Genomic DNA, 25466 nt, shown 5'->3' with positions numbered 1-25466 from the left:
TGAAAACACCTGGAAGGGAATAAAAGAAATCAATTATATTAGACACACAATACATTTTTTAAACTTAAATTGAACAAAAATCTTATCGCTGATCACACAGCCTAAAAATCACATACTCTTTAATAGTTTTTTTTCTTTTCTTGAATTTTGTTTTCAAAAGTGGTAACACTTGTTATTGCCTTCGTTCCAATAGTTATTTAAACCTATCTGTCTCTAAATACGGCTCTCATAATTATGGGCATAAATCTATAAAATATCAAAGCATTAAAACTTGGAACAACCTTTTTTATGAACTAAAAGCTCTCAATTCATTCTCAACCTTTAATAGCCATTCCAGACAATTTTTTTATTATTCAAATTTACTAACTAATTCAAATAAACATATTTAATTTATATCATTGTATAGAGCTTGACTTGAATTAAAAAATGAGGGGTCGTTTGGCCTTTGAAGTTAAGCAGATCTAAAGTTATTGAATTTTTTGTAGTGCAAAAATATTTTGACGAAAGGTATAGGGCTTAAGTATGGAAAATTTGCAGTGTTATGGCACCGAAAAAGAGAGTATTTTTGGATCATATTGACTTTTGAATAACTTTTGAACTATTATTACATTTGACTTTTTCATTATTACATTTTTCATTATTACTACCATTTTTCATTATTACAACCATTTTTATAATTTCAACCATTTTTCATTATTACAACCATTTTTATAATTACAACCATTTTTCATTATTACAACCATTATTACATTTGACATTATTACATTTGATATTTTCCTTATTGATTCAACAACTATAACACAACAAAAAACCAACAAAAAAAATTTTTTAATTGTGTAGGGATTGCCCAGAATCCTCTATTTCTCAGACTGAGGGTTTTTACTTGTTTATTTTGTTTTGGTGTCATATTGGCTCTTAAATAGCTCTTGAACCGTTATTACATTTGACTTTAAATTTTCCATATTGATTTACCAACTATAAAAAAATAAATTGCTAAAATATTTTTATTTAAATCTGTCTGGATTGACCAGAATCGTCTATTTCTCAGACTGTGGGTTTTAACTTATTTACTTAGTTTTGGTGTCATATTGACTCTTGAATAACTTTTAAACCATTATTATATTTGACTTAATATTTTTCATAGTGATCCAACAACCATAAGTAAATAAAATACCACAATTTTTTTTAAATCTGTGCCAAGTACCCAGCTTTATTTATTTTAAAGACTGAGGATTTTTACTTTTTTACTTATTTAGTTTTGGAAAATAAAATTTAGGGTATATCATAATTACACCATGCAAATATGCATAATCAAATCATCATAATCAAGTCTTAGTTTAAAAAAATAAAATTTGGGGTTAAAATAATTACACCGTGCAAAAATGCATAAATAAATCATGGAATTTAAATAATGCATTTTAAAAATATTGCTTGATTTACTAACTGATCAGTAACTTCTTGTGTAAGGACATTGAAATCTGCCCAAATTATTCAGAATGACCTATTTAATAGACAGAAGATTCTTTAATAAAGTTAAAGTTTATTTTTTAATGAAAATAACTTACAGCAAATGAACTTTTTGAAGAATGGAGTTCTTACAACAGCTATGTTTATCTGTGTTTCTAATAATAATAAAATTATTACTATTAGAAACACAGTTTTTTCACAGATAAAGTGTTTATCTGTGAAAAAACATTTGAAACCAAAATAATTATAAAATAAGAAACTTACTCTCTAAGATTGTTTATGTGAACTTATGAAAACGCCCAAGATAAAAAAATGAAAATAACATAAAAAAATGTTTTTATTCTAAAAGTTATTTCTTGGCTTTTAGTGAATGATTACCGGTAGCAAGTTTCAGTTACGAAACAACCTAATAATCATTTTTAACAATAGACACCACGAGAAGGTAAACCAAGCCGTCTATCAACACAAAACATCACAATCACAAAACACAAAGACACTGTAACACTAAACGCTCTTAATTCACACTAGTGTAACTAAGTAATGAGTTAACTTTAAACCAAAACTAATGATCATCCTGAAAAGTTTTAAGGTGTCTCTGTTTGCAAATAAAATAAAAAACACATGAATTTCAACCATCTTGTTTTAGAGCTGACTTGCTAACTGTTGTTACAGACCAATACTACATAGCATTAGATAGAAGTGGTTAAGCAAATTCTACTACTCTGAATATCAAAGGCTTTTGATAAAGTCTGGCATGATGGACTTACCCATCTTTTTGCAATCTTTTAAGTCATCTGTTAATTGTTATCTAGCTATATTAACTTTGCCTTGGCTCTTCCAGTCAGGGTTAGGGTTAGGGTTAACTTCCAACTGTAAAAGTGGTTGCTTGCAGTGGTTGCCTTGTTAAAATAAAGATGTTTAAAAAAACATATCGCGTGAATTAGAAAATGATTTTTAAGCTTTGCTTTTTCTTTTATTGATGCTTTTTCTGATGTTGTTGGTTTGTTACCTTCTTATGCTTGTTCTACCCCTAATTCTATCCACAATATTGAAATTGTTCCAAATCAAATTACTGCTTTTGTATATTCTAATTTTAACTCTTGCGAGTTAAAATTGTTACTAATGATTTTTCATATTCTGTTACCCCAACTTCTGTTGTATAAATCCCTTTAGGAAACAGTTCTAAACACTTTCTTATTAAAAGGCAATTTAATAAACAGAATCTCCCAGTTTCCAATTCGGATAAAGAACTACCTATATTATCTGGTGATTTGACCTATCAAAAGAAATTTTAATTTGAAACATGTAATTGAGGTTTTTGAAGAAGGTATATATATCTAATTGTCTAATTATAACCCTTTTTCTTTTAGACAAGGTTCAAAAACGCATTGTAAACATAGTTAAACCTGATCTTGCAGCCAACCTCCAACCATTATCACATCACTGCAATGTTGCTTCTCTTTCTCTTTTCTATAAATATTATAATGGACACTGCTCTAAAGAGCTGACATCTCTTGTACCATATACTAAAATTAATTCATGTTACTCGTCATTCTATTAAGTCTCATCCTTTTTATGTGACTGAAATTGTAATAAAAGTTGCAAAGATAAATTAAATTTCGAGAAAAAGATAAAAAAAAATTAAAAATCAAAAAATGTTGTTAACAAAACCTCAGATTAGAGGGTGACACAAGTTTATTAATAAAACTTAAAAAAAAAATAATAAATAATTATAGTATAGTAAGACCTCTGTAGCCAACCATTGTCACATTGTCGTAGTGTTGCTTTTCTTTCTCTTTTCAACAAATACTAGAAAGGGTGCTGTTTTAAGGAGCTAACATCTCTTATGTCATCTGCTAAAATTCATTCTTGTATTATTTATCATTCAATCAAGTCTTGTCCTTTACTATGACTGTCCCTAAGTGCTCCAAAAATTCTTAATTGTGTGACTAATCATTCAGCATCTTTTTACTGTATATGTTCTTTCATGGTATAAAAACTTTTTTTTCTTTAACAAAACATAAATATGCGTATAATGGTACATAAACACAAGCATACATTTAGAGACTTACAGGTGCGTCAACACCACTCCAGAGGTCCAACAGAACACAAACATACATATAGTGACTTACGGTCATAGAAATAATTACTTACCGGTAAATCAACACCGCTGCAGAGGTGAACAGAAGACAGGTATTCATATCATGAGTTGTGGGTACACCTACAAAAACATACATATAATGACTTACAAATACCTAAACACAAGGATACATTTATTGACAGCTAAATCAGTGCAAAATTAGAGAGCATGACTCACTAGTATGTTGCCATGGCTGCAGAGATACAACAGAAATCAAATAAACAGATAAAGAATTGTGGGTGTGGAAACACAGCTCCAGGTGATCAAACAGATTACAAACATAAAGACATTAAATTGAATAATAATAATAACAAACATAAATACAGTAAATTAAAGTTGAATTGACATTGTGTCAAAAACAATATTAACAACATTTATGCTTTTTTCGAACTTTGCCCTCCTCATAACAATCAGCCTTTCCCTCTATCACAACACATTTCATTCTTCACTCTTTGACTAACTCAATATTGTATTTATCCTCAAATCCGTCATATAGTATCTCAAACTCGTATTCCTCGTCAAATTCATTGTCATCTAAAACACTTACTACGAGCCCTGAATACCATACATCCTTGTTACCTTTATCTACCATTTTATGTTTAGTTTTTTTTCCTAAAAACTTTGGCACCCTTCCCTTTAATGTGCCTGTTCTTATTTCTTTTCCAGTTTCCATTAATAATCAAGTGTCACCCTCTAACCTGACCTTTTGTTTTAATGTTAACAACATTTCTTGTCTTTCATTATTCTGTCTGATTACTAAATATTTTATTGTTTTAGCTCATTGTTCTGGAAAATTAAAAAATGAAAAATTTAAAAATTGATAGCACATTTTTTGTAAAAATTGATAGCACATTTCTCTTTTCTCCTAACTGTAACCACTTTTCTGGGAATTTTTGCTGTAGTACTTTTTTTCAAAATTTAATTTTAATTTAACAAAATTAAACCACAATCCTTTCCAATTTCTGTTGTCAAAAAAACTCTTTCTCTTAGCTTGCCTTGTGTTCCTTTATTTTTTTTTCTAAGTTTTGTTTGTCCATCTCATTGATTTTGTACTGCATTAAATTTGCTTTTTTTCTCTGTACTTTCTGATATATCCATTTCTATTTCGCCTTGCTAGTAAAACTAGCCTTGCAATTTCTTCCTGGGATTTCCCATCTAGCCAATCAGCTGTTTTGTTAACATTAAATGTACTTACATCAAATAGGGCTTAATTTTAAGTGGCTTGATGGGCTGTTTGGCAAGAGATCGAATTCTATAGGCTATTATTGCAGATTTTTTTTTACACCTTATTGGTGGAATTATTCCACTTTTTCCAGGAGTCCTTTTTATATTTTGTTACTCCATCTGTCTTACGAAGAACTGCTTTAACTATTGCTCATAAATCTTTAATCTTGTGCAATCTTGCACTCTTCTCAATGATTATAAAGATTTGCATCTTTAGGAACATTTTTCACATTATTACCTTTGCAACGCTGTAGAACTTTTTTAGAATAGTGAGAAGCAGCAAGATCCACGCAAAGAGATAGTGGTATTTGTGCCTTTTCATAAATCTTTTTTAGAGGCATTCTTTGATGTTGAGCTTGGCAGTCAAGGTCTTCTTGGTAACAAAACAAGAAGACTGCATACCACAGCTACAAATTGTTTTCCATACAAAGATGCAAATTTTTTTTTGGATACAAATTTTTCTTGTCAAATATTTATTTCAATTGATCATTCACAGATTTATTTTTGTTCTCATAGTAAAATTGTTAACCAAGAAGTTGTGAAAAATCCACCTTCTACAACTTTTTAAGCACTTCAAAACAACTTTTTTAAAAGTCTTAATTTGTTTCCAAACATTTTTCAAATCATGGATATGTAAACAAAAGTTTATCGACACAATTATAGATAAGAAAGTAAAAGTTTAAAGTCGATTAGATTTTTCCTTTTCCACCCAATATATTTGTTGTAACCCAGAATAATATGTGAATTTTCATTTTGGTCTATAAGAATTTTACTATTAAATGCTGATAACAATATGACTTTTCTTAGGTACGTAAGAAATTATTGTAGAGTCATTTTGAAAACCAAAAATGGGGGTGCTGAACACAGGCTAGGGTTAGAGATAAGATACAAATCAATGAGTGAAGGTAAGTAATTAGAGTTTTCTGGAAGAAGAGTCACAAAGTAATCTGAGTAAGAGATTGAGAAATGCAAAAGTTATGGGCTGTTTTGCAAGTTTATCAGTGGTGTTTGAGTCATACCATTTAGTGTGATGAGCATTAGAGTAACCAATAACAACAATATTGGCAGAGCAATAAAGAGAAAAGAACTATCATTTAAAAAAAGTTATATCTATAATCGTAAAAGTATCTTGAAAAGTTTGATAACAATAAAGTACCAAAAGAACAGTGATAGAATGAAGAGATGTTAAGTGGAAGCCAATAAAAGAATGATTAGAGGTTTTGAATCTAATATTTATTGAATTGATAGGTAAGTATATTCCCAACTCAAGCATGCAACTATTGTAGTCTTTGCAAACCAAAGAATTGTACCCATCAATACTGAGATCTGAAGAAAAAGTTTAAATTATTCTCACAAAAAGCAAGAAAGTCTATCGAATTTTGTAAGAGGTATGATTTGACTGGTTACTTTGAAGACCACGATTATTTGTGAATGTTCTATTGAAACAGTATAGTGGTGAAGATGGTTTTTTATAAATAATATTTTGGGTTACTTAAGGCATAGTTTAAGTTTAAAGAGACTTTGACTTCATAGACAGACAAAGGCAACTTGACTAATTCATAGATAGAGCAAGAGCATTGAGCAGTTGTGTCAGTTCTGCTAATTAACCCAAAGTTATGACTTAGCTCTCCTTATGTTGCCTCTTTAATGCACACCAAAAGAATTAACAGAGACACTATCTATGAACAACATAGCACTGTTAATGCACTTATATTTTTCAGCTGTAAATAAAATCAGCTTCTTTGAGAGCTATCTGAGTTCGGAAAACCTTACTACCAGCCAGCATTAGAACCATTAAACTGAGCTGTATCTTCATTAAGAGTTAACAGGAAGAGTCGCTATACAAAGAGGGGAAACAATGTAACACATGTTTACACCCATGCCAACCTAATAAATAGAGTAGGGGTTTAAGGCTAAATAGTCTTTGCCTTGGAGGCATTCTACAAGACAGTAATTGGATGCAGTTAAGTACCTGGATCTTCACTTAATAAGTATATTTATTAAAACCATCTCTAGCCTTTACTCAACCAAGAGCCCCAAGGCAGGGAAATTTTAGCTGGATGCAGTTAACACCTGCCCAAAATAAGTGTTTTTATCAAGACACTATCTCTAGTTTTTAATCCAAGGCAGGGAAATTTTTAATTTAGAGTATATTTCTCATAACCTTTGTTTTAATAAATAAACCCTAAAAATCAGCACGGTATGGGGCAGGTAGTACTTGGTTACATGGTACCAGTAGCAGGGGGATCATGATGATCCTGAACCTGACCTGTTCCTGTAGTTGTTATTCTTATTTAAGATATAATTCAGTTTAATATAATATAAATATCATTTTAATTTAAAATTTTTGAGTTAACAATAAGTTATAAGAAATTGTAACATATTTCAATTCCACTAAAAATGAATTTATAAAAAAAAAAACATTTGGTATTTTAAACCTCAAAATATTTTTCAGATTATACCAATTCGGTTTTTTTGTCAGTTCAATTTTAAATTATGTCAATGACATAAAACCTGTTCAGACCACTCTCTCCTTATAATGTATAGTTGTTAAGGGATTGTCTATAAATTACATTAAACTTTGCGGGGAAGGATAGGGATTAGTGGATTTTTATTAACTCAATTGGGATTTGTTACTTAGGAGTTACGATGTTGTGGCAAGGAAGTGGTGGTAAAAGTTAAAAATTGTGTTGTGCAATTTATGGTTGACCCCTAATATAAATTACCAATTTATATTAATAGTGATTAAGTTATATTTACCACTAATATGCAGTGGTTAATATAAATTTGTTGTAAAAATTGCTTCAATTTAGGCTAGTATAATGAATTATTAAAAAATTAGATTTGGCGTAAGAGATCAGTTTCTTGACACAGGCCATTTTGAGAATGGGTATAAGCTACTTGTATTTAAATAGTTATAAAAACATGCATTAGTTTTTATGTGGAAATGTTCTAACTGATTTACCTTATTATGAACATTTAACGCCTTTAAATTACAAACTCCAAATAATCTTGTTCTTGAACATGTAACATAGGGTTCGCCCTATGATGCATATGTTGATCTAGCAAAATGAATTTACCCTTACTGGAAAAGTGTTTAAAATTTGAAAAATTCTGTCACTTTTAGGAGAACAATTGAACTAACAAAATGGTATAATGGAGTTTACTTTTCCTTTACAGAATCTATTAAAATCACAATGTTCTTGATGCTTATCCTTAAGCTTGAAAATGCCCACACACATATTTTTTTACAGAGAATTTAGAAGGTAACTTATTACAACAGGATTTTTTACATTTAACACACTGTTTTTTAACTAGAAAGTTAAATGATTTAATGTCAAAATCAAACAACAAGTCCAATAGTTTGATTTAATTTAAGATCTGTAAAAGTAGTCCATACACTACTTTATTCATTGACGGAGTCTGAAACAGCTCTTAGTTCTTCATAGTATAGAAGAAAAATTTACTGTAAATAATTAGCAAACTAACTGAATTAAGTGGGACTTTGAAGCTTCTAGAGTCTAAAGAAATATAAGGGCATTAGTAAGCATACTAACATTCCTTTTCTAAAAGAAGTATCCTGGGTCAGCTTAACAGAGACTATTCACGAGTTATTTTAGTTCTGTAAATTAATAAAAAAATTAGACCACATTTCTTGTGCATAAATCCTGAAAATAAGTAAAACAGTAGTTACAAAACTGGGTAATTGCTAAACCCCAACCCAGAGTTGTTAGTCTTTGGCTTTGGTCTCGGCCTTGTCCTGGCTTTAAGGCCGAAAATTGAGGCCTTGGTCTTAGCTTTGAAGCTGTTGGCCTTGGTCTTGGCCTTAATTGTTTTGGCCTTGGCCTTGAAAAAAAATACATATTTTCTTATTGATCTTGTTGAATTCTGCGCATAACCTTAGTCTATTTTTACAAAATGTAGTATTATTGTCACAGCACTTGCTACTTACACTTTTCCTAATAATTGGCCTTAATGTAAGGCAAAAATTGAATTCTTTGGTCTCATAAATGTTTGCATAGGCCTTGGCCTTGAAACTCTTAATTTTGGCCTTGTAACTTTTAGCCTTGACTATGGCCTTGTAACTTGTGGCCGTAATCTTGGCCTTGGGCTTGCCTCTTTTGACCTTGTTAACAACTCTGCTCTAACCAAATTGAATGTTATAAAATACACTCAAAATGATATATGGTTTGGTATTACCAAATCTTTAGTTTTTCAGACATAATGAAATATTTAAATTTAAGTCTGTTTTTTTTATAGAAAATAAATTTCTAAACTTTTTTTTTTTAATTTTTGTTTAGACTTGACTGTCTAGGTTATGATAAATAATAAAGAACAAGTTTTTCACAGATTAATCTGGTGCATATATTTTCAATAAAAATATATGTACAAAAATATTTAAAACTTGTTCTTTAATTAGCTATTTTAAATATTGAAAGATCTTCATATTAAACCATGACAATGACTTGTAATCTTTTACATTTGATGATGATGATGATGATGATGATGATGATTATGATGATGGTAGTGTTAATGTTAATGATGATGATGATGATGATGATGATGATGATGATTAGTTATTCTATTTAGATACATCAGAGATATGCACAGCGCTTAAAAGATTCTATCTTACAAACTATGGAAAAATATGTGAAGTTCAACCACCATTAAAACTACCTGCAAATGTTGATTTAATGCATAAATTTGTTGATCTATGTATCATTGATACAGTTAGTACTCAAACAGATGCTGCATTTAGTGTTGAACGAAAAGAATTTCTTGAAAAGCAATTGCGTTATACACCAATTCCATATAGTGAAATATTCATGAAAGAAAAATCTGTAACATTAATATCTGGAATAGCTGGTATCGGGAAAACATGGTTGCTTAGAAAATGTTTGCTTGATTGGTCAAATGGCCTAATTTGGAAAAGTGTTAGACTTGTGTTTTATTTGGAATGCAGGAGGCTTAATCTTTGTCCAAATATTGGTAACATTAACGAATTAGTAAACTTTTTCTACAGTGAAATTATAAATAATTTTGATATTAGTATTCATCCTGCACTGTTTGTTATTGATGGATTAGATGAGTTTAAATATTTAAATGAATTAATAAATCCAAGTTCAAGTTGTAGCTATCCAATTGTTGATGCTTTAACAGAAATTCAAAAATATAAATATGTAGTTGCTGGTAGAGTTTATGCAATTGATAAGTACCAAAGTATATCTACAGAATATTGCGATCAAATAAACATTCAAATTATGGGATTTAATGAAAGCGGAATAAATAGTTATATAGAAAATAATGTTTTAGAGGGAAAAAAAGATGTTGTGAAAGCAACTTTAATGGAATCTGCAATTGCAAAGTCCATGTCATCTGTTCCATTTTATTTATCTTCCATGTGTAAGATTATTAGTAATTCAAAAATTTTTTACAAAAATTCTTTTTTTACAATGACAGATTTGTATGCAAATATTTTTTTATACTTTTTGCAAAAACACATCATCAAAAACAATGAGTTGATCTATCAATTGATGGAAAACAATTCCAATAAAAAATATATTTTAAACATTTGTAAAATTGCATATCAAATGTTTATTGAAAATAGAGTAATTTTTTCCAAAGAAGATATTCAAACTTTTATCATTGACTTTGATAAAAATGAAGAAAATTTTTTTGGATTTATTGAAAGGATTGAAACAAATCTAGGTTATCTTTATCAATTTGCACATTTGACAATAATGGAGTTTTGTGCATCTGTATATGCATATAATTGTTTGAGTAGTGAAGAGATTATAGCCAATGAAAAGCTGAATAGTTGTTTATCAATGATTTGTGGTTTAACCAATAAAAATCAAAGTAGTTTATTAAAGTTTCTTGTTAACCTGAATCCATTAAAAAAAACTTGCCAAGAATCTTCATTTTTGTGTATAATTTTTGGTAAGTCCTTCTTACTTTGTTACATTATTATAAGTCATTTTAGATAAAGTTTATCTATTTATTAAAAGTAGAAGTTTATTAAAATCAAAAGTTTATAAACATTAAGTTTTTTTAAAGCTGTTTTTTCTTTACTTCTATAAATGATAGACTCGATTCTTTTGTATTTAGTATGTTTAACAATATTTGCAAGACTTTAAGACAAATTTGAAATAAATGATATTTTATTAGAAAATAAAAAATTAAATTATTATTAATGCTATGTAGTAAACCAAAATATTACAAATATTTGTATCAGTTTTGATTACAAGTAAATTCATGTGTCACTCATCTAATACAGTAGCAGAGATAATTACATAAATAAAAAATTTTAAAAAAAAAAAAAAGTAAACTTTGACAAGTAATTTCGGATTTATGTTTTGAAACTATAGGATTGAGTTAGTGTTGTAACAATTTATAATAAAGAGTATTCTCATTAACTCTAGTTGTCACCTTGCCCTTATAGCCTAGAGGATTATATTCTAAAATTGTATTTACAAATAATTGTGATTGTCATATATACATTTAATTTTTCAGGTTATCGTTTTCTATGATCTTCTTGATCAATAAAGTTACTAGCTCTGTAGCTTAGCCTCATCTTCTGAAAAAGATTTTGATGAAACCTGAATTGCAGTGGTGGTAGTTTTTACTTGGGTTTTTTCAGCTGCTCCCACTAAACCTTGCTCTTGCCCTCAAAGAACTCAGTCACATAACCAGCTTATTCTGTGTTGTCTTTACTGTCCTAGAGAAAAAGGAAATTGGAAAATTTTACTATAAGCTTGAAGGACCAGTAAAATGATGCCAAATTTAAACCTTTGATGATTTCTGAAGTTGTTATACATCAAGGCACTCAATAACTTTTTGACATTAGTTTCGTCCTCCTTGTGATACACAGAATTAAGCATCAGAATTGAAGGGCAGTTGTTTGAATTGTAAAGCAACATGGCTTTGAGTTTCTTGGATAAACTGTTTTCCACAGAGTTTTCAGCCTTTTAATTTTCTTGATTCTATGATTTTTTTATATCTGTGGTTTGGCTCAGATTTTAGCTCTAACCTTAACCTCAGACAGGTTCTGAATAAAAATTTTAGGTATATGTAGATTGATTTTCAGTATTGGCAGTTTTTTCTTGAGTTTTATCAGCAGCTTCCACATTGCTTTTTCCCACAGAGAACTCACTTCATTGTAGCCAGTTCTTATTTTGGTAGTGCGCCTAAGTGTCACTCTTTTCCCTGAAAAGAAAGAAATTAAGATTTAGTTTGAATGCCTTGAAGGTCTAGTAGAATAATGCCATTTTCAATTTTTTGATGACCTCTATACATCAAGGTACTCATCAACATCTTGGCACTAATCTTGTCCTCCCTGAGATGCACAGAAGCCAATAGAATGAGCGGCAAGTTGTTTTCATTGTCAAGCAACATTGTTTTTAGTCTCCAGAATGAACTGTCTATAAAAAGATGCTATTGACTTGGCATGTGATACCCTTAGTTTTGAAAAAGTCAACCACAACATTTCAGAAGCAATGGGGTTTCTGACTGAACATGTTGTAATATTTTTGATGTGTTTTCTCTGAATTGTGATTTGTTTTTGTTCAACAAATTCCACTGTTTAAGCCTTAATATCAAAAGTTTAGCTGTGACTTGGTGAACCCTTGGTCTCTCATTAAATCATTGTCTTTTTGATAAGGCACTTATGGCCTCTACTACTCAACTTCACCTGTTAAAATATAACTTGTACCTCCAGTCTTGCTGCTTTCTCTTGAAGATGGCTGATCCTTCTTAGGGGGCAAAGAAAATGGCAACTCAAAGCTGTGAAGTTCTGAGGTATCAGATGAAGGAATATCTGATTATGATTATGAATAAATGATTGAGGGATATTTTTCGTCAGAGTGATGTTTTTATTTGATGAATAATGCTAAAGTAGCAGTTGGTTGAATGCTTCATTGATTGTCATCAAATTTTTAGAGTTGCAAACATTATAACGTTGCATTGCATTTATAACTATTTATTTAAATTTGAAGGCAATAAATTTTGCATATCACTTCAGGGTACAATATTTTCTTATAGTGCATCAATATATGTAAAAACTTTGTCACTTATGTATCTAAATCATAGAAATTTTAGAAATTAAAGCATATCTAAGCAAGAAGCAGTTGTACATCTTGTTTTCAAGTGTACTCTTCCAATATTATGTAAAAGGTATTTTAATTGATCAGAATTGATCCTATTGCACGACAGCATGATGAAGCGCGCCTTGTAAACTATACACATTTTGAATTGCTTCTACAGAATACTTTTACGATCATGATTTTATAATGCAAACAACCTTGATGATTTTATTTTATTCAACTTTGATGAAGTTATATCTATTCAAATACGATTTGTTATATCTTTATTAACTGATAACAGGAGCTAGAATGTTGGTAAGAGTCATGTAATTATTGTTCAAAAATGTTATGTTATTAAACCAACACTGTTGTTGTTTATTTTACAAAGTTACCACAAATGCATAAATTTGCAACTTTTTTATATATAGTATATATAAATCAACACTGTTTTTATAAAATTTATTAATAAATCACTAAAGCAATAGGGACTAGCATTGTTTTTTATAATTTTAAAGTTAATAAGAATATTGTAGCAAGTTGTATTTCCTACTTTTTTTTGATAGAATTATTTGTGCCAATAGTTGAAGGTTATGTTTTTTATGATTTTTGACTAAATTTTTCCTCAATTTTGTTTTGTTTTTCTAACATCTTCGCTTCCAACTAGGCTGCAAGCAACCACTATTAGAGTTGGAATTTACTGGGAGAGAAAAGATGAAGATTGTAAAGCAAGATAACGATTAGCAGACGACTTTAAAGATTGAAAATTATATGAATCAGGAAAGCAAGATAAAGAAGTAAATTCCAAAGAACTGATGTTCAAGGAAAAAAACTAGACAAATAAGAGTTTTTAGAACCTTTAGGAACAATCAGAAAAAAACGATGAGACTTAATTGAATAATGAAAAACACGAGAATCAATTTTAGTAGATGGCACAAGAGACGCTAGCTCTTTAGAGCAGTGCCCATTATTGTATTTGTAAAAAAGAGAAAGAGAAGCAACATTACGGCAATGTTATAGTGGTTGGAGTTTGGCAAAATCAGGTAAAATGCAACTAGGGGAATCAAGAGATGATATTGATGAAAAGTTCTTAGCAATCAGTTGAGCTTTATCTTTAGGTGAGGTGACAAAGTCTGCACCATACATAAGAGGTGAATTAGCAGGTTTGCCCTTATTAATAATACTATTAAAGATTCTCCAGAAGTCACGAGAGCCTTATTTTTGTGATGAAATTCAAAATTTCATGACCTGAGAATAGCAGGCTTTGGTGTTAGATAAAACCTTTTTACAATGGTTTCTATCAGTAATAAACAGACATCTTTTTTCTCTAGAATTGTTTTGCTGATAGATATGGAAGTAATGGTTTCGATTGGAAATTGCAGTAGCACAATTTGATGAAAACCATTGAGAAGATTGAGGCTTGACCTGGAATCTTCCAGAGGAAATAAAGGATTTCATGCCATCTTGAATCCACAAATTTATGTAAGAAGCGCATATGTCAGCAGAAAGATGACAGATATCTACCCAAGTGCCATCGCAAAGAAAATTAGGGAAAAGATACCAGTCAGCTTCAAGTTAATTATAATTGGTACGATGATAGGGAGATTCTGATGATAAAGAAGAATGAGATAATAGTTTTAGAAAGATCATACCATGATTAGGTGCACTAAGGGTGAATGTGGAGAATCTAAGCACTGACTAGGATCAGAATCAAGACATAAGTAGACTAGGAAAGGTAAATGATTCGGCTTGTCTGGAAAGCAATTTGAAAAGTTGACTCTTTGAGTGTGGGATTGAGAATGGCAAAAGTTGAGGACTTTAACATCAGTAGAATCACTGACTCTACAGCCAAGCGATTTAGTGTGATGAGCATTGAAGTCACTAACAACAATGATATTGGCTGATGGATAAAAAGAGAGGGCTTGGTTTATTAGATCAGAAATAACATCAAAAAGAGTGCAGTCTTGAGGTAAAGAAGAGCGATATAGAACAAAGAGAATGGCGATAGAGTGATGTTGTCCTAAATGAAAGCACATAAAACATTAGTCTATGGATTCAAACCTTTTTTCCCAACAAATTGGTGAATTCTTACTAATTTAAATGACCATGCCAAGCATGTAGTTATTGGAGTCTTTACGAATTAAAAGAAGATAATCATCAACGCTAAGATTACAAGATGAGACAGCTGAACTCAAATTTGTCTCACTAAGAGCAAGTATATCTGGTGAACTTTGCTAGAGATAAGACTTAACAGAAGAAAATTATCTTCGAAGACCACGTATATTAGTGAATGATAGGTTAAAATAACTTGGTGATGACAATAGTTTTTTGTGTTTTATAGTTTTTGGTACTTTATTCATTTTTAAATTTGTTAAAGAACTTGACTCAAAGCGTAGGCAGTACTCAGTACACTGAATAATAACTCAAGCAATCGCCTCATTACTATTTATAAACCCTAAGCCCTAACAAAGTGTTCCAAATATTTCCTTGACAATGCACACCAAAAGTATGCACAGGGACACTATTCATGCGCAACATGGCACTGTTAATACTTTGATACTTTTCAGCTGTTGATGGAATTACCCTCTCTGAGGGCCACCACAGAGTTTATTAAACCTGACAACCTGTCGGTCTCAGAACCATAAAACTGAGTTTTAGAGCTTTACCCTTATTAGGAAATAATAGAATGAGTTGCTTTATCATAAAACAGAGACACAAGCAAAACTCATGCATTGAGTCAAAAAGATCCAGCATTCAACATCCTAAACTGGAAATAATGTATTTAAATTACATCTGCACCAGCCTAATAGATGAAAAAGGGATGCAAGGCTGGTCAACAATTAGAATCTGTTTACCCCTTTTGTCTTTGCCTAGGAGGCCTTCTACAAGACAGTAGCCGGATGCATTTAACATCTGCCTAAGATGAGTATTTTTATCAAGACACCATCTCTAGCCTTTACTAAATTAAGAGCTCCAATGCAATAGGTGTTTTATGTTGGAGTTGGCTTCTCCTAGCCTTTGCCTAAATAAGTGTATCCTACAAAGCAGCAGGACATGAAGCAGGTTGTACTGGGTTACACGTTACTAGTAGCATTTTTTGTAGAATTTGTTCAAAGATATTTTCTTAATGTGTTCTGTACCAAAAAAAAACGCTGTGCTAATTAATTTAAGAAATATTTTTTACCACTCTTTCACTGATTATATAGGTAAAGTAACACTTTGGCTATTGTAAAGTTTTTTTTTTTTGTTGATCCTTGAGACTTTAGTCAGTCATAAAACAAACTTTTTATTTCATTTTGGTATCAAATGTTTTTGTTTTTTTTAAACACTGCTACTGGAGCCTTGGAACTACAAATCCAAAATGGTTTTCTTAAAAGATTGGGTAAAGGACTTTCGATCTTTTGTTGTAAACTAGACTAGATCAAAACGTATCAATGTAATTCAAAAATAATTTTACACATTTTTTCTGTGGTTTTTTTAGGTGCTCCAAGAAGGCCTAATGGGCACATACCGCAGAAGAGTGTTGAAGTTAAAAGTTTGCGCTTGCTTTATGTCAAAAAAAAGCCTAGAGTAGGCATCGAACCACAGATCAGTGAAGACCCAGCATTTTTTGGTGTTTGAGATAGCTAATCGCGCAAACTCCAAACATTTGAATGTTTATACTTGTGTCAAATAATAATTACTTGCAAAATGTTGCGATGATCAGAGGCTAGGAACAAAAAAGCTCTATAATTTCATCCCCTCCCTAAATGTGAAAGCAACAAATTATTCAGATAATTTTTTTGCTATTTTTAACTAGGTTTATTTTTATCTATAAATTTAAGCTTATTAGTATTATCTTTCAGCGTTCATTAATTATGACCACATAAAGTTTCAACCCTCCTCAATTTGAGGGGGTTACAAGTTTTTTATGCTCATAAATTTTGAACGCTTAGAGATTATAAAATAATACTTAAATTTTATCGATGAATATAAATTCAGTTATGAATAGCAAAAAAAATTATTTCATCAACTTCTTGCTCTTACTTGTGGCGCAGGGGGATCATTTCAAGTTTTTAAAAAGCATCATTATTTGACGTAAGTGTAAACATGCAAATACTTCGATTTTACTCCATGTTAGCTATCTCAAACACTAAAAAATACTAGGTTCGTCACTGCCACAGATCCCTTTTTTCTGAAGCAAGTTTGCTTCAGAATTCAGCGTTTTAGTGCTGCAAATGCACAATAAATATTTATATATAAATTTTCAGCTTAAGACAAATATCTCAAAAAAATATGTAAAAAAATAATTTTTATATGTACTTTTAAGGTTCAGAGTCTGCATTTAGGTATCGCATCAAAATTCAAATTATTTAATCCATTCAATAACGAGAAAGCAAGAAGAGAAGCCTTAGAAAAAAATAGTCGCCATAGCTAGCTCCTTAAATCCACTTTTTTTTTTTAATGGTTTCAAAAGAACTCCTTGTTTAAAGTAGCTTCAGAAGCTTCTCCAAGTTCATCGCACGCTCTACATTGTCTTGAATAAATTTTACTGTAAGCACAACAAAATTGAGTTTTTTTTTACGAAATATTTTTCTTGTTTTAAGAAACAAATATCCTACTCTGCAATTTATTTTTTAAAATAAGGAATATATTTCTTGTTTTGAGAAACAAATTTCTTAAACTATGCTCAATAGATTTACGATTTTGCTCTGAGTTCTAATGAGTTGTTAGCAACTTTAAAGTTTTGGAATTCTTGTGTCCAAAAAGTCTGAGGGAGTCTCATCCGCAGGCATTTTTCAAACTATGACCTAGAATATCAAAATTTAACCAGTAGACTTGTGAAATATACAACTCAAGATCTAGAGTCTTTATCATCAAAAACTGCTTTCAGAAGGATTTCAGCTTTAATTTTATCCGTTTTTACATCTTTTCGGATCTCCCTTTGTTTTTGAATACACAACTTCTTATCACTTTTATATTGTGATCTCAGTCAAGAGATGCTTATGTCAGCACTAAACACCTCAATGGTTTTACTTTTATTTGAATTTCACCTCTGCAGCAGGTTTAATATACATCTGCCAATAGTCTTGTTGATCTTAAAAGTGTAAATTAAAAATAATGCTATGTAGATAAAATAAGGTTGAAATTAACCTTACTAAAAACTTTTTACATGTAGAAGTTTATTTTTGACAAGATAAAATCAAAGTGCAAACCATTGTTTTTAGGGGCCGTCCATAAAGGACGTCACCATTTGTAAGGCATTTTTTGACCTTCTTCTTGAAGAAAACGATTCTTGCTGGCGATGTCTGAAATGGATACAGCTTTTAAACCATCTTCTGACTGGCTGATTGAAATAGGTGGAGGCAGAAATCGACCAGGAATAACATGGAAGTAAGAGTTTCTTTTCAAAGCACAACATCTTGGATCTTCACAATTTGCGTGAAATATTGACTGGTGTGCACATGAGAAGCAAATCTTGATCCTTTGATAAGAGATGATGGACGTCGAGCTCCGTCTTTTTGTCTGGATCGATATACTCGGCCACCGTTGGAAACTGGTCAATCATCAGACCTGAAAAGACCGAGGCACAGCTCTTTCCAGCAAATTCAAAGTTTTTTTCTCCAAAAGAAGATCCACTGTCCTGCCTTATATATAAGTTGCAATGTATATAATTAACTCCTTCAGCCATGTATCTATATTGTATTTTGATAAACAGTTGATATTAAAAATGAATTTGAATACCTTTAGAGTCTAGATGAGGTCCATAATGATCGTGAGGTAGGATCAATCTCGCCAACTTTTTACTCAGTGGAGCCATCCTTCTCTCAGCTCGATTGAAAGCACTATGTCCTGGCGCACTTGTCATGATAAATAAGGCATCCAAATCATTTGTAAGGAAATGATGAATTGCTGTAAACAAAATAGATATTTAAATTAGAAGAAACATATCTGTATTGATGGATCGCAATAAAAAATTTGAAAAGAAGGCTATACCAGTTTCGATTTTTATCGTGGATTTTCATCTGGCTCCACCATCAACACTGAAAACAACCACTGGCTTGACCAACTTGGTCAAAGGATCTTTTGTGATAGAATCAAACTCTGGCAAAGTCAAAAGTTGTTCAAAGTCCAATCCGTGAGCATACGCTGTCGATGATGAATGCTTTCCAGATCGAATAGCATCATAAGTGGGACCGGAATAGGAAACTGCGTCAGATTTTCCAAGTTCGTCTGGTTTGATTGCAATACCTGCGTAGACGGACGGAATGAGTTTGTGCTTTGCAGCGATAACCCAATCATGATCAGGAAGAGAAACTCGATATTCCATATGCATCAATATAGGAGCTTGTTTGTTGGCAGTGGTGATTCCAATAGGGATCCGAGCTTTATCGTCATGACTTATAAAGCAGACATCCTTGGGGCCCAAAAAAAGAGCAAACTTCTTTCACATTTTTTATAGTTGCTGTACAAAATGGACCATCCACGTGACTTGAATGGAGGTCAGTTTGAGCCCGCATCAACGTAACTGGAATCATGTTGACGTGTCTCTTTCCTTTAAGCGAATCGCTCCATTTTGGCAGCAAACGAGTACATAAAGCACTTCTGCTAAAATTGTAACCTCTCTTTTCGAGCTCGGCACCAAGCTCATCCAAAGATTTACGGCTCTTTAAAAGTAATTAAAGAATAATCAGTGAATAAGTTCAAAGGCTTAAAAGTTATATTGAGACCAAATATAGTACATTAGAATTATTTATTATCTAAAGTTGTACTCTCACCCTATACACTTCAGATTATCTTTTCTCGTGGGCAACAGATCCATGTTTTGCAAGTGGAATGATGACACGCAATATCTCAGATTGTTCTCCATCAATAGTAGGGCAACCGATTCCGTCATGTACTTTAAAAGCTTTTTTCACGTCCGGGTGGTCAGCGAACACCTACAATACCGAAAAAATTATACAAATTAGTTAATGTTCATTTTCTACAATATTATTATTGTAACTTATTATTACATAATGCAATAAATATTACCTGATTCATGACAGTTTTCTTTTCAGCCCTTGATTTTTGTTTTGACTTCATATTGCCAATCAACTTGTTTAGATTACTCGTGAGCTCCTGGACATTGGCCTTCTTCTTTTTAATTGTTTTAATTTTTCAGCATCGGTCCATAGGCCACTTCTTTTTCTGCTCTTCATAGCAACTATTTCTTGATTCAAAACAAAAATTTGTCTCAATTTCTCAATTTGAATTGTGCTAAGGATGTCGTGTCGAAAGGCGTCTGACGTGGTATCAACAACATTTAATTGCTTAATAAACTGATCTGAAAAAAACTGGAAATCTAAAGAGGAAGAACTGGCATGGAAAGGAACAGATTACTTGGTTGTTTGATGGGCCCAAAATGACATTAAAGAACCTTTTTGTTTCAAGACCATTGAGGTATACTTTCGAAGGAAATTGAGGTATACTTTACGTCTTTACTTGAACCTCCAAGTCTTGCTTTGCCTTGATCTCATTCCATATTTTATGGACTTTTTTTTGACTATCGGCTTTTTTCTCGAATGGATGAGCATTATTGTAAAATTTTATAAGCGAATTTAGAAGACTATTCCTATCCATCTTTTAATATACAGACAACAATGATCTTTTACAAAATTAAAAATAACAAAAAATAAACAAAAAATTTTCAATAATATTCACAAATAAAAACGTGTCACCCACACACACACACACACACAAACATTTAGTCACGAAAAGTATAGAGTTTTCATAATAAATGACAATATTAAAATAAGAAAGTAAATCATGTCAAGCAAACACATAATCCTTCAAAAATAATGAAATTTAAAAAATATTCTTTTTTCTTTTTTCAAAAACGGAGCAATTTTTATATTTTATTTTAATTCTTTTTAATTACTTTCCATTCTCGAATGTTTATTTTCTTTTAACTTTGGTTTTTTGTCTTTCCTTTTTCTTATCTCAATTTTTTCTTTTGTTAATTGGTTTTTAATTTTTTTTTAGTTTTTGCTTCTTTATTTCTTTCTTTTTCTTTTCTCCATTCTCTTTATTTTTATTTTATTATCTTTTTATTATCTTCCTTTATTTTAAATTTATTTATGAAATTCGTTACAAAAAAGCATCCGCTATTCCGAAAGTCTCTGCACTGACTATGAATGAATTTCTGAATCTTTGAAATTCTGTCTTATTAACACAAATACTGTAAAAAGTAAAGATGTGTTTTTTCCCGTCAAATTCCTTTTGGACAATCATTTGTAATATTCGCTTTAGACAATCATTATTAATTGCTACGCAAGCAATTCCCTTTAGACAAATATTTGTTAAACTCTATTTAAAATCATATATGATATTAACACTAAGTCCTTAAGAACGAATTACGCAAAAAGAAAACCCGTAGCGATTAACTAATGATACGTATGATACGAGAAACTATAATTAATTGTAATATATTCAATATATTTTTTATACAAAAATAAAATTTAAATAAATATCAACACTAATTTCTTTCCTATATTACGATAGATAAAAGTATAACATTCCCTTACGTTAACTCCATCAAAACACATGTTTATATAAAAAAAATTATATAAAGTGACGTCCTTTTCTGATAACCCCCCTCCCCCTTGTTCTTTTAATCTGGACCCCTCCCCCCCTATTTGCATGACGTCCTTTATGGATGGCCCTTTAAACAATTCTTTACTTTATAACATAAATTATTCTTTAATAATAAGACTAAAATATCTAAACTTATTAAGAAATTAAGTTTTAAAAATTAAAGATATTAAGTTTTAAAAAATGTAGAATCAGAAAAGTTGCAGGTCAAAAACCGCGGTGGCCTGGAGAGAGAAATTCAGTCAGCCATTCTATTGATTTTTTTTTGAGTATTTTATTACTCAGAATAAAAACCTGCCTAATTTTAGAGAAATGCAACTTGAATTTTATGAAATTCAAGGCGTTTTAAACAGTTCCATATTTCTTAATTTTCACCTAATGGTCTGGTTTTTTTTCTCAAGTTCACAATTATCCTATGCACTTTTCGAAAGTCTTAATTTGAGTTATCCTTTAAATTAGTAAGTTATACATTTTGTTTTGAAAAAAAAAAGAAATTTTAAAGTGAAGTGGTTTATCTTTACCTTACTATTGTTTAACCTTTTATGGTTTTATGACATAAATAGTTTATAAACAGTTTTATTTACGGCTACGGTTATATGAAATTCTCCGACATGAATGCAGGAGGTTAGCAAGAATAATGGTCTTCCAGGAAACTTAGCTAATCTTGTACAAACTCCTTTTAAATAGCCAGGGTTTGTAACAATGAATAATTTTTTTACATTATTTTAAATGTTATTTTTATGGTAAAATGAAGTTTAAATAATGTGATAAAAATTATGTTTAAATTAAGAAAAATAAACTTTTTTATAATTTTAGTAAAGACTTGCTTAATTTAAAGTTTCTTTTTTTTCTTTTTATATATAATTTCATAAGTTAAACGTATATAATTTAATGTTAATGTAAATACTATTATGTAATATATAATGTATTTAATTATAAGATTTTGTATTGATTTTTTTTCTTTTATAACTTTTTATGCATAATATGTAAATATATTATATATATCAATATTATAATTTATTATAAAATTTATATATATGAATATATGTTGACTATATTTCATTGTATATATTATGCATATGCTATTAATTCCGATTGTTCAAATTATTGTTTATTTGTTTATTTATATTTTATAATTGTTTTGTTTTAGATCATCTACTTAAATTAAAAGATTTTCGACTTGAAACTTATTACGTTAATTTATTCATTGAATGTTTTTATGAAAGTCAATCATCATTTACTGATGAAATGATATCAATCGTCGATGAACGAGATTGGACAATTTGGATTAACGATGGAAAAACTTCTTACAGAACTTCTTGTGAAAATTATTTCGTAAATAATTACATTAAATCTGGATGTAAAATAACGTGCTTAATTGTTAATAAAAATATTTTAAGTGATGAAGAAAAAAATCTTATAATTCAATGTTCGACAAATGTTCACCGTGTCAACTTTTGTTGTTCAATTAAACTCGAAGGATGGAAACCGAAAGAAAAGATTAAAAGGTTGGAGATATACATCTCACGTTATTTAATAACGAAAAAAGATTTTGAAGAAAATTTCCTTCCGTGGATTAATCTTTGTGAAGAATTAGGTCTTTACCTTCACGTCGACATCGATTTTATTGAAGAGATTTATGAATGGATTTGTTGTTTGAATCTCAAGTGGTTGTGGATCAGATACCATTATGAAGATTTTTATAACTTCGATGAATTAAAAAACTTTATAACGCAGAAAAATGTTTAATATCTTAATTAAAATATGAATAATAATTATAAAATAATAAATGAAACGTTTAATATATTATTTTATAATTAAATGTTTTAAAATATACGAATTAATTTTAATGATATTTTAAAAATTTTCATTAATTTTTTAAATTATTTAATGGATTACTTTTTATTTAAAGGATCAGAATATATTTTTAATAAATTATTTTAATAATCATAATATATATAATTATTAGTTTAACTATATATGTATTTAACTATTGTATTATTAATATATATATATATATATATATATATATATATATATATATATATATATATATATATATATATATATATGTATATATATTTATATATAATTTTTATTAAATAACTTTATTAGTAATAAGTTTTATATGATTATATTTTTTTTAAACGTTTTGAATTTTTTGGAAATGTTTTTTGTTATTTATATTTTTATTTCATTGTTCATAAAATATATAACTATAATTAAGACAAATAAAAACTAGATTAATTTTTGTTATATTTTATATAATGATTTAGCTTAAAATATTTTTTAGAAGTTTTAAAACTCTAAAACTTTTTGTTCAATGTTTTTTTGTATTTATTTTTATGTAATTTTTATAGATATTCAAATTTGTAATATAAAATTAAAATTATATTTGTTTTCGATTTACGCAATATAAATTTGTGTTTATGTCAATTATTTTTAGATGTTTAAGTTTTCGCCCATCTTTGTTTCTTTGAAAAAAAATTTATTGTAAAGGTAACAAAAAAATTCGAAAGTTTTGTAGATTTTTTCGTTAAAGTTATTTTGTTCGAAAGTTGAATTTTCAACACGGTTTTAATATTTTGGGGTGAGTCATCAACGAAAACATCTCAATAATTCCTTTGGAAGGGTGATAATATGGACCCTTAAGCTACTATTGTAAGTGATTCTCAAAACAACCATTACCGTCCGAGAAAAAAATTTCAATTTTAACATTTTTATAGTTAGGTTGTTTTTTAAAGTTAATTTTTTTCAAAGGGTTTTATTAAGTAAAAACACTTTTATAAGCTTATATTGATATTTTATTGTAATTATAGAATGAATAACAACAAATAATAGTCACATGCATAAGAAATTCTTCTGCATGTGACTATTATTTGCCAAGTTGGTTAGTCAAAGTGCAAAAATTCATCTCCTTTGTCCAGCAGTACTACTCAAGAGAAATCATCTAAAGTTGAAAAAGGGTGCACAAAATGCCTCACTGTTATTAGACCGGGTTTATGATATAAGTGCACCCCTGGAACAGGAAATACAAACCTGATTGTACTTGCAAAGACAGACGCAAAAAGTCTAGAAATTCCTGCATCTTCTGTTTTGGGAACCCAGAATGCACCTCCAAATGGCACAGTGCGACTGAGCAAATAAAGTGGGAGACCTAACTTACCACTGAACTTTGGTAAATGTTTTTTGACCGCTTTTTACCCAACTTATTATTTTCATGGTACATTTGATTCTATTAATCCGTTTTAAATTTTAGGCAAAGCTGTTCCAACACAACTGTTTAAGGATCCTCTTCCAACTGAAAGCCTTTTGACAGATCAACTTAACACTTATTTGTCCAACAACTTTTAGGCTACTTCATTGAATTCGTTAGCTTTAAAAGATTAAATATAAAATAAGTCGTTAACTTAAAAGGAATAATGAAAAAAGTATACTTTAGGTGTTTTTATAGATCTAAGCAAATTTTTGATACCGTTGATCATAAAATTTTTTTATCAAAACTCGAAATCTACTTTATAAGAAATTCGATCTTGGCTTGGTTTAAAAGTTGCTTGTTTAACAGAAAGCAATACATTTCATACGAAGGTGGAAATAATTTTTCTAATATCGTAAACTCAATTTTATTTGCCGATGATACTAACTTATTTTATTTCAATGAGGGTTTCAATATTTTATTTTTAACAGTAAACAAAGAACATGGTAAACTAAGCCAATGGTTATTATATATATAAATATATATGTATATATATATATATATATATATATATATATATATATATATATGTGTATATATATATATATATATATATATGTGTGTATATATATATATATATATATATATATATATATATATATATATATATATATATACTTTATGTAATTTTATCACATAGTGGAACAAATTTACTAAACAAAAAGGATGAAATTGTATCTCAGTGTCA

General features: G+C 29.7%; 1 protein-coding gene across 2 annotated transcripts in view; it reads left to right on the top strand.

Moving 5' to 3' along the window:
- Positions 1-23342, top strand: part of LOC136076650 (NACHT, LRR and PYD domains-containing protein 13-like) — a 42176-nt gene extending 18834 nt beyond the window's left edge. Inside the window, exons 3-4 of one of the 2 annotated variants that reach the window (XM_065789960.1) lie at positions 9422-10771; positions 22673-23342. In XM_065789960.1, coding sequence (XP_065646032.1) covers positions 9422-10771; positions 22673-23271 — 1949 coding nt within the window. In that variant the 3' untranslated portion in view covers positions 23272-23342. The remainder of the gene's footprint in view (positions 1-9421; positions 10772-22672) is intronic. The other variant, XM_065789962.1, reaches the window with a different exon arrangement.
- Positions 23343-25466: the final 2124 nt, after the last annotated feature.

This window comes from Hydra vulgaris, chromosome 02 (assembly GCF_038396675.1).
Source record: "Hydra vulgaris chromosome 02, alternate assembly HydraT2T_AEP".
NCBI classification, from domain to species: Eukaryota; Metazoa; Cnidaria; class Hydrozoa; order Anthoathecata; family Hydridae; genus Hydra; species Hydra vulgaris.
The sequence above is the reverse complement of the archived record's forward strand: the minus strand, read 5'-3'. Positions and strand labels throughout refer to the sequence as shown.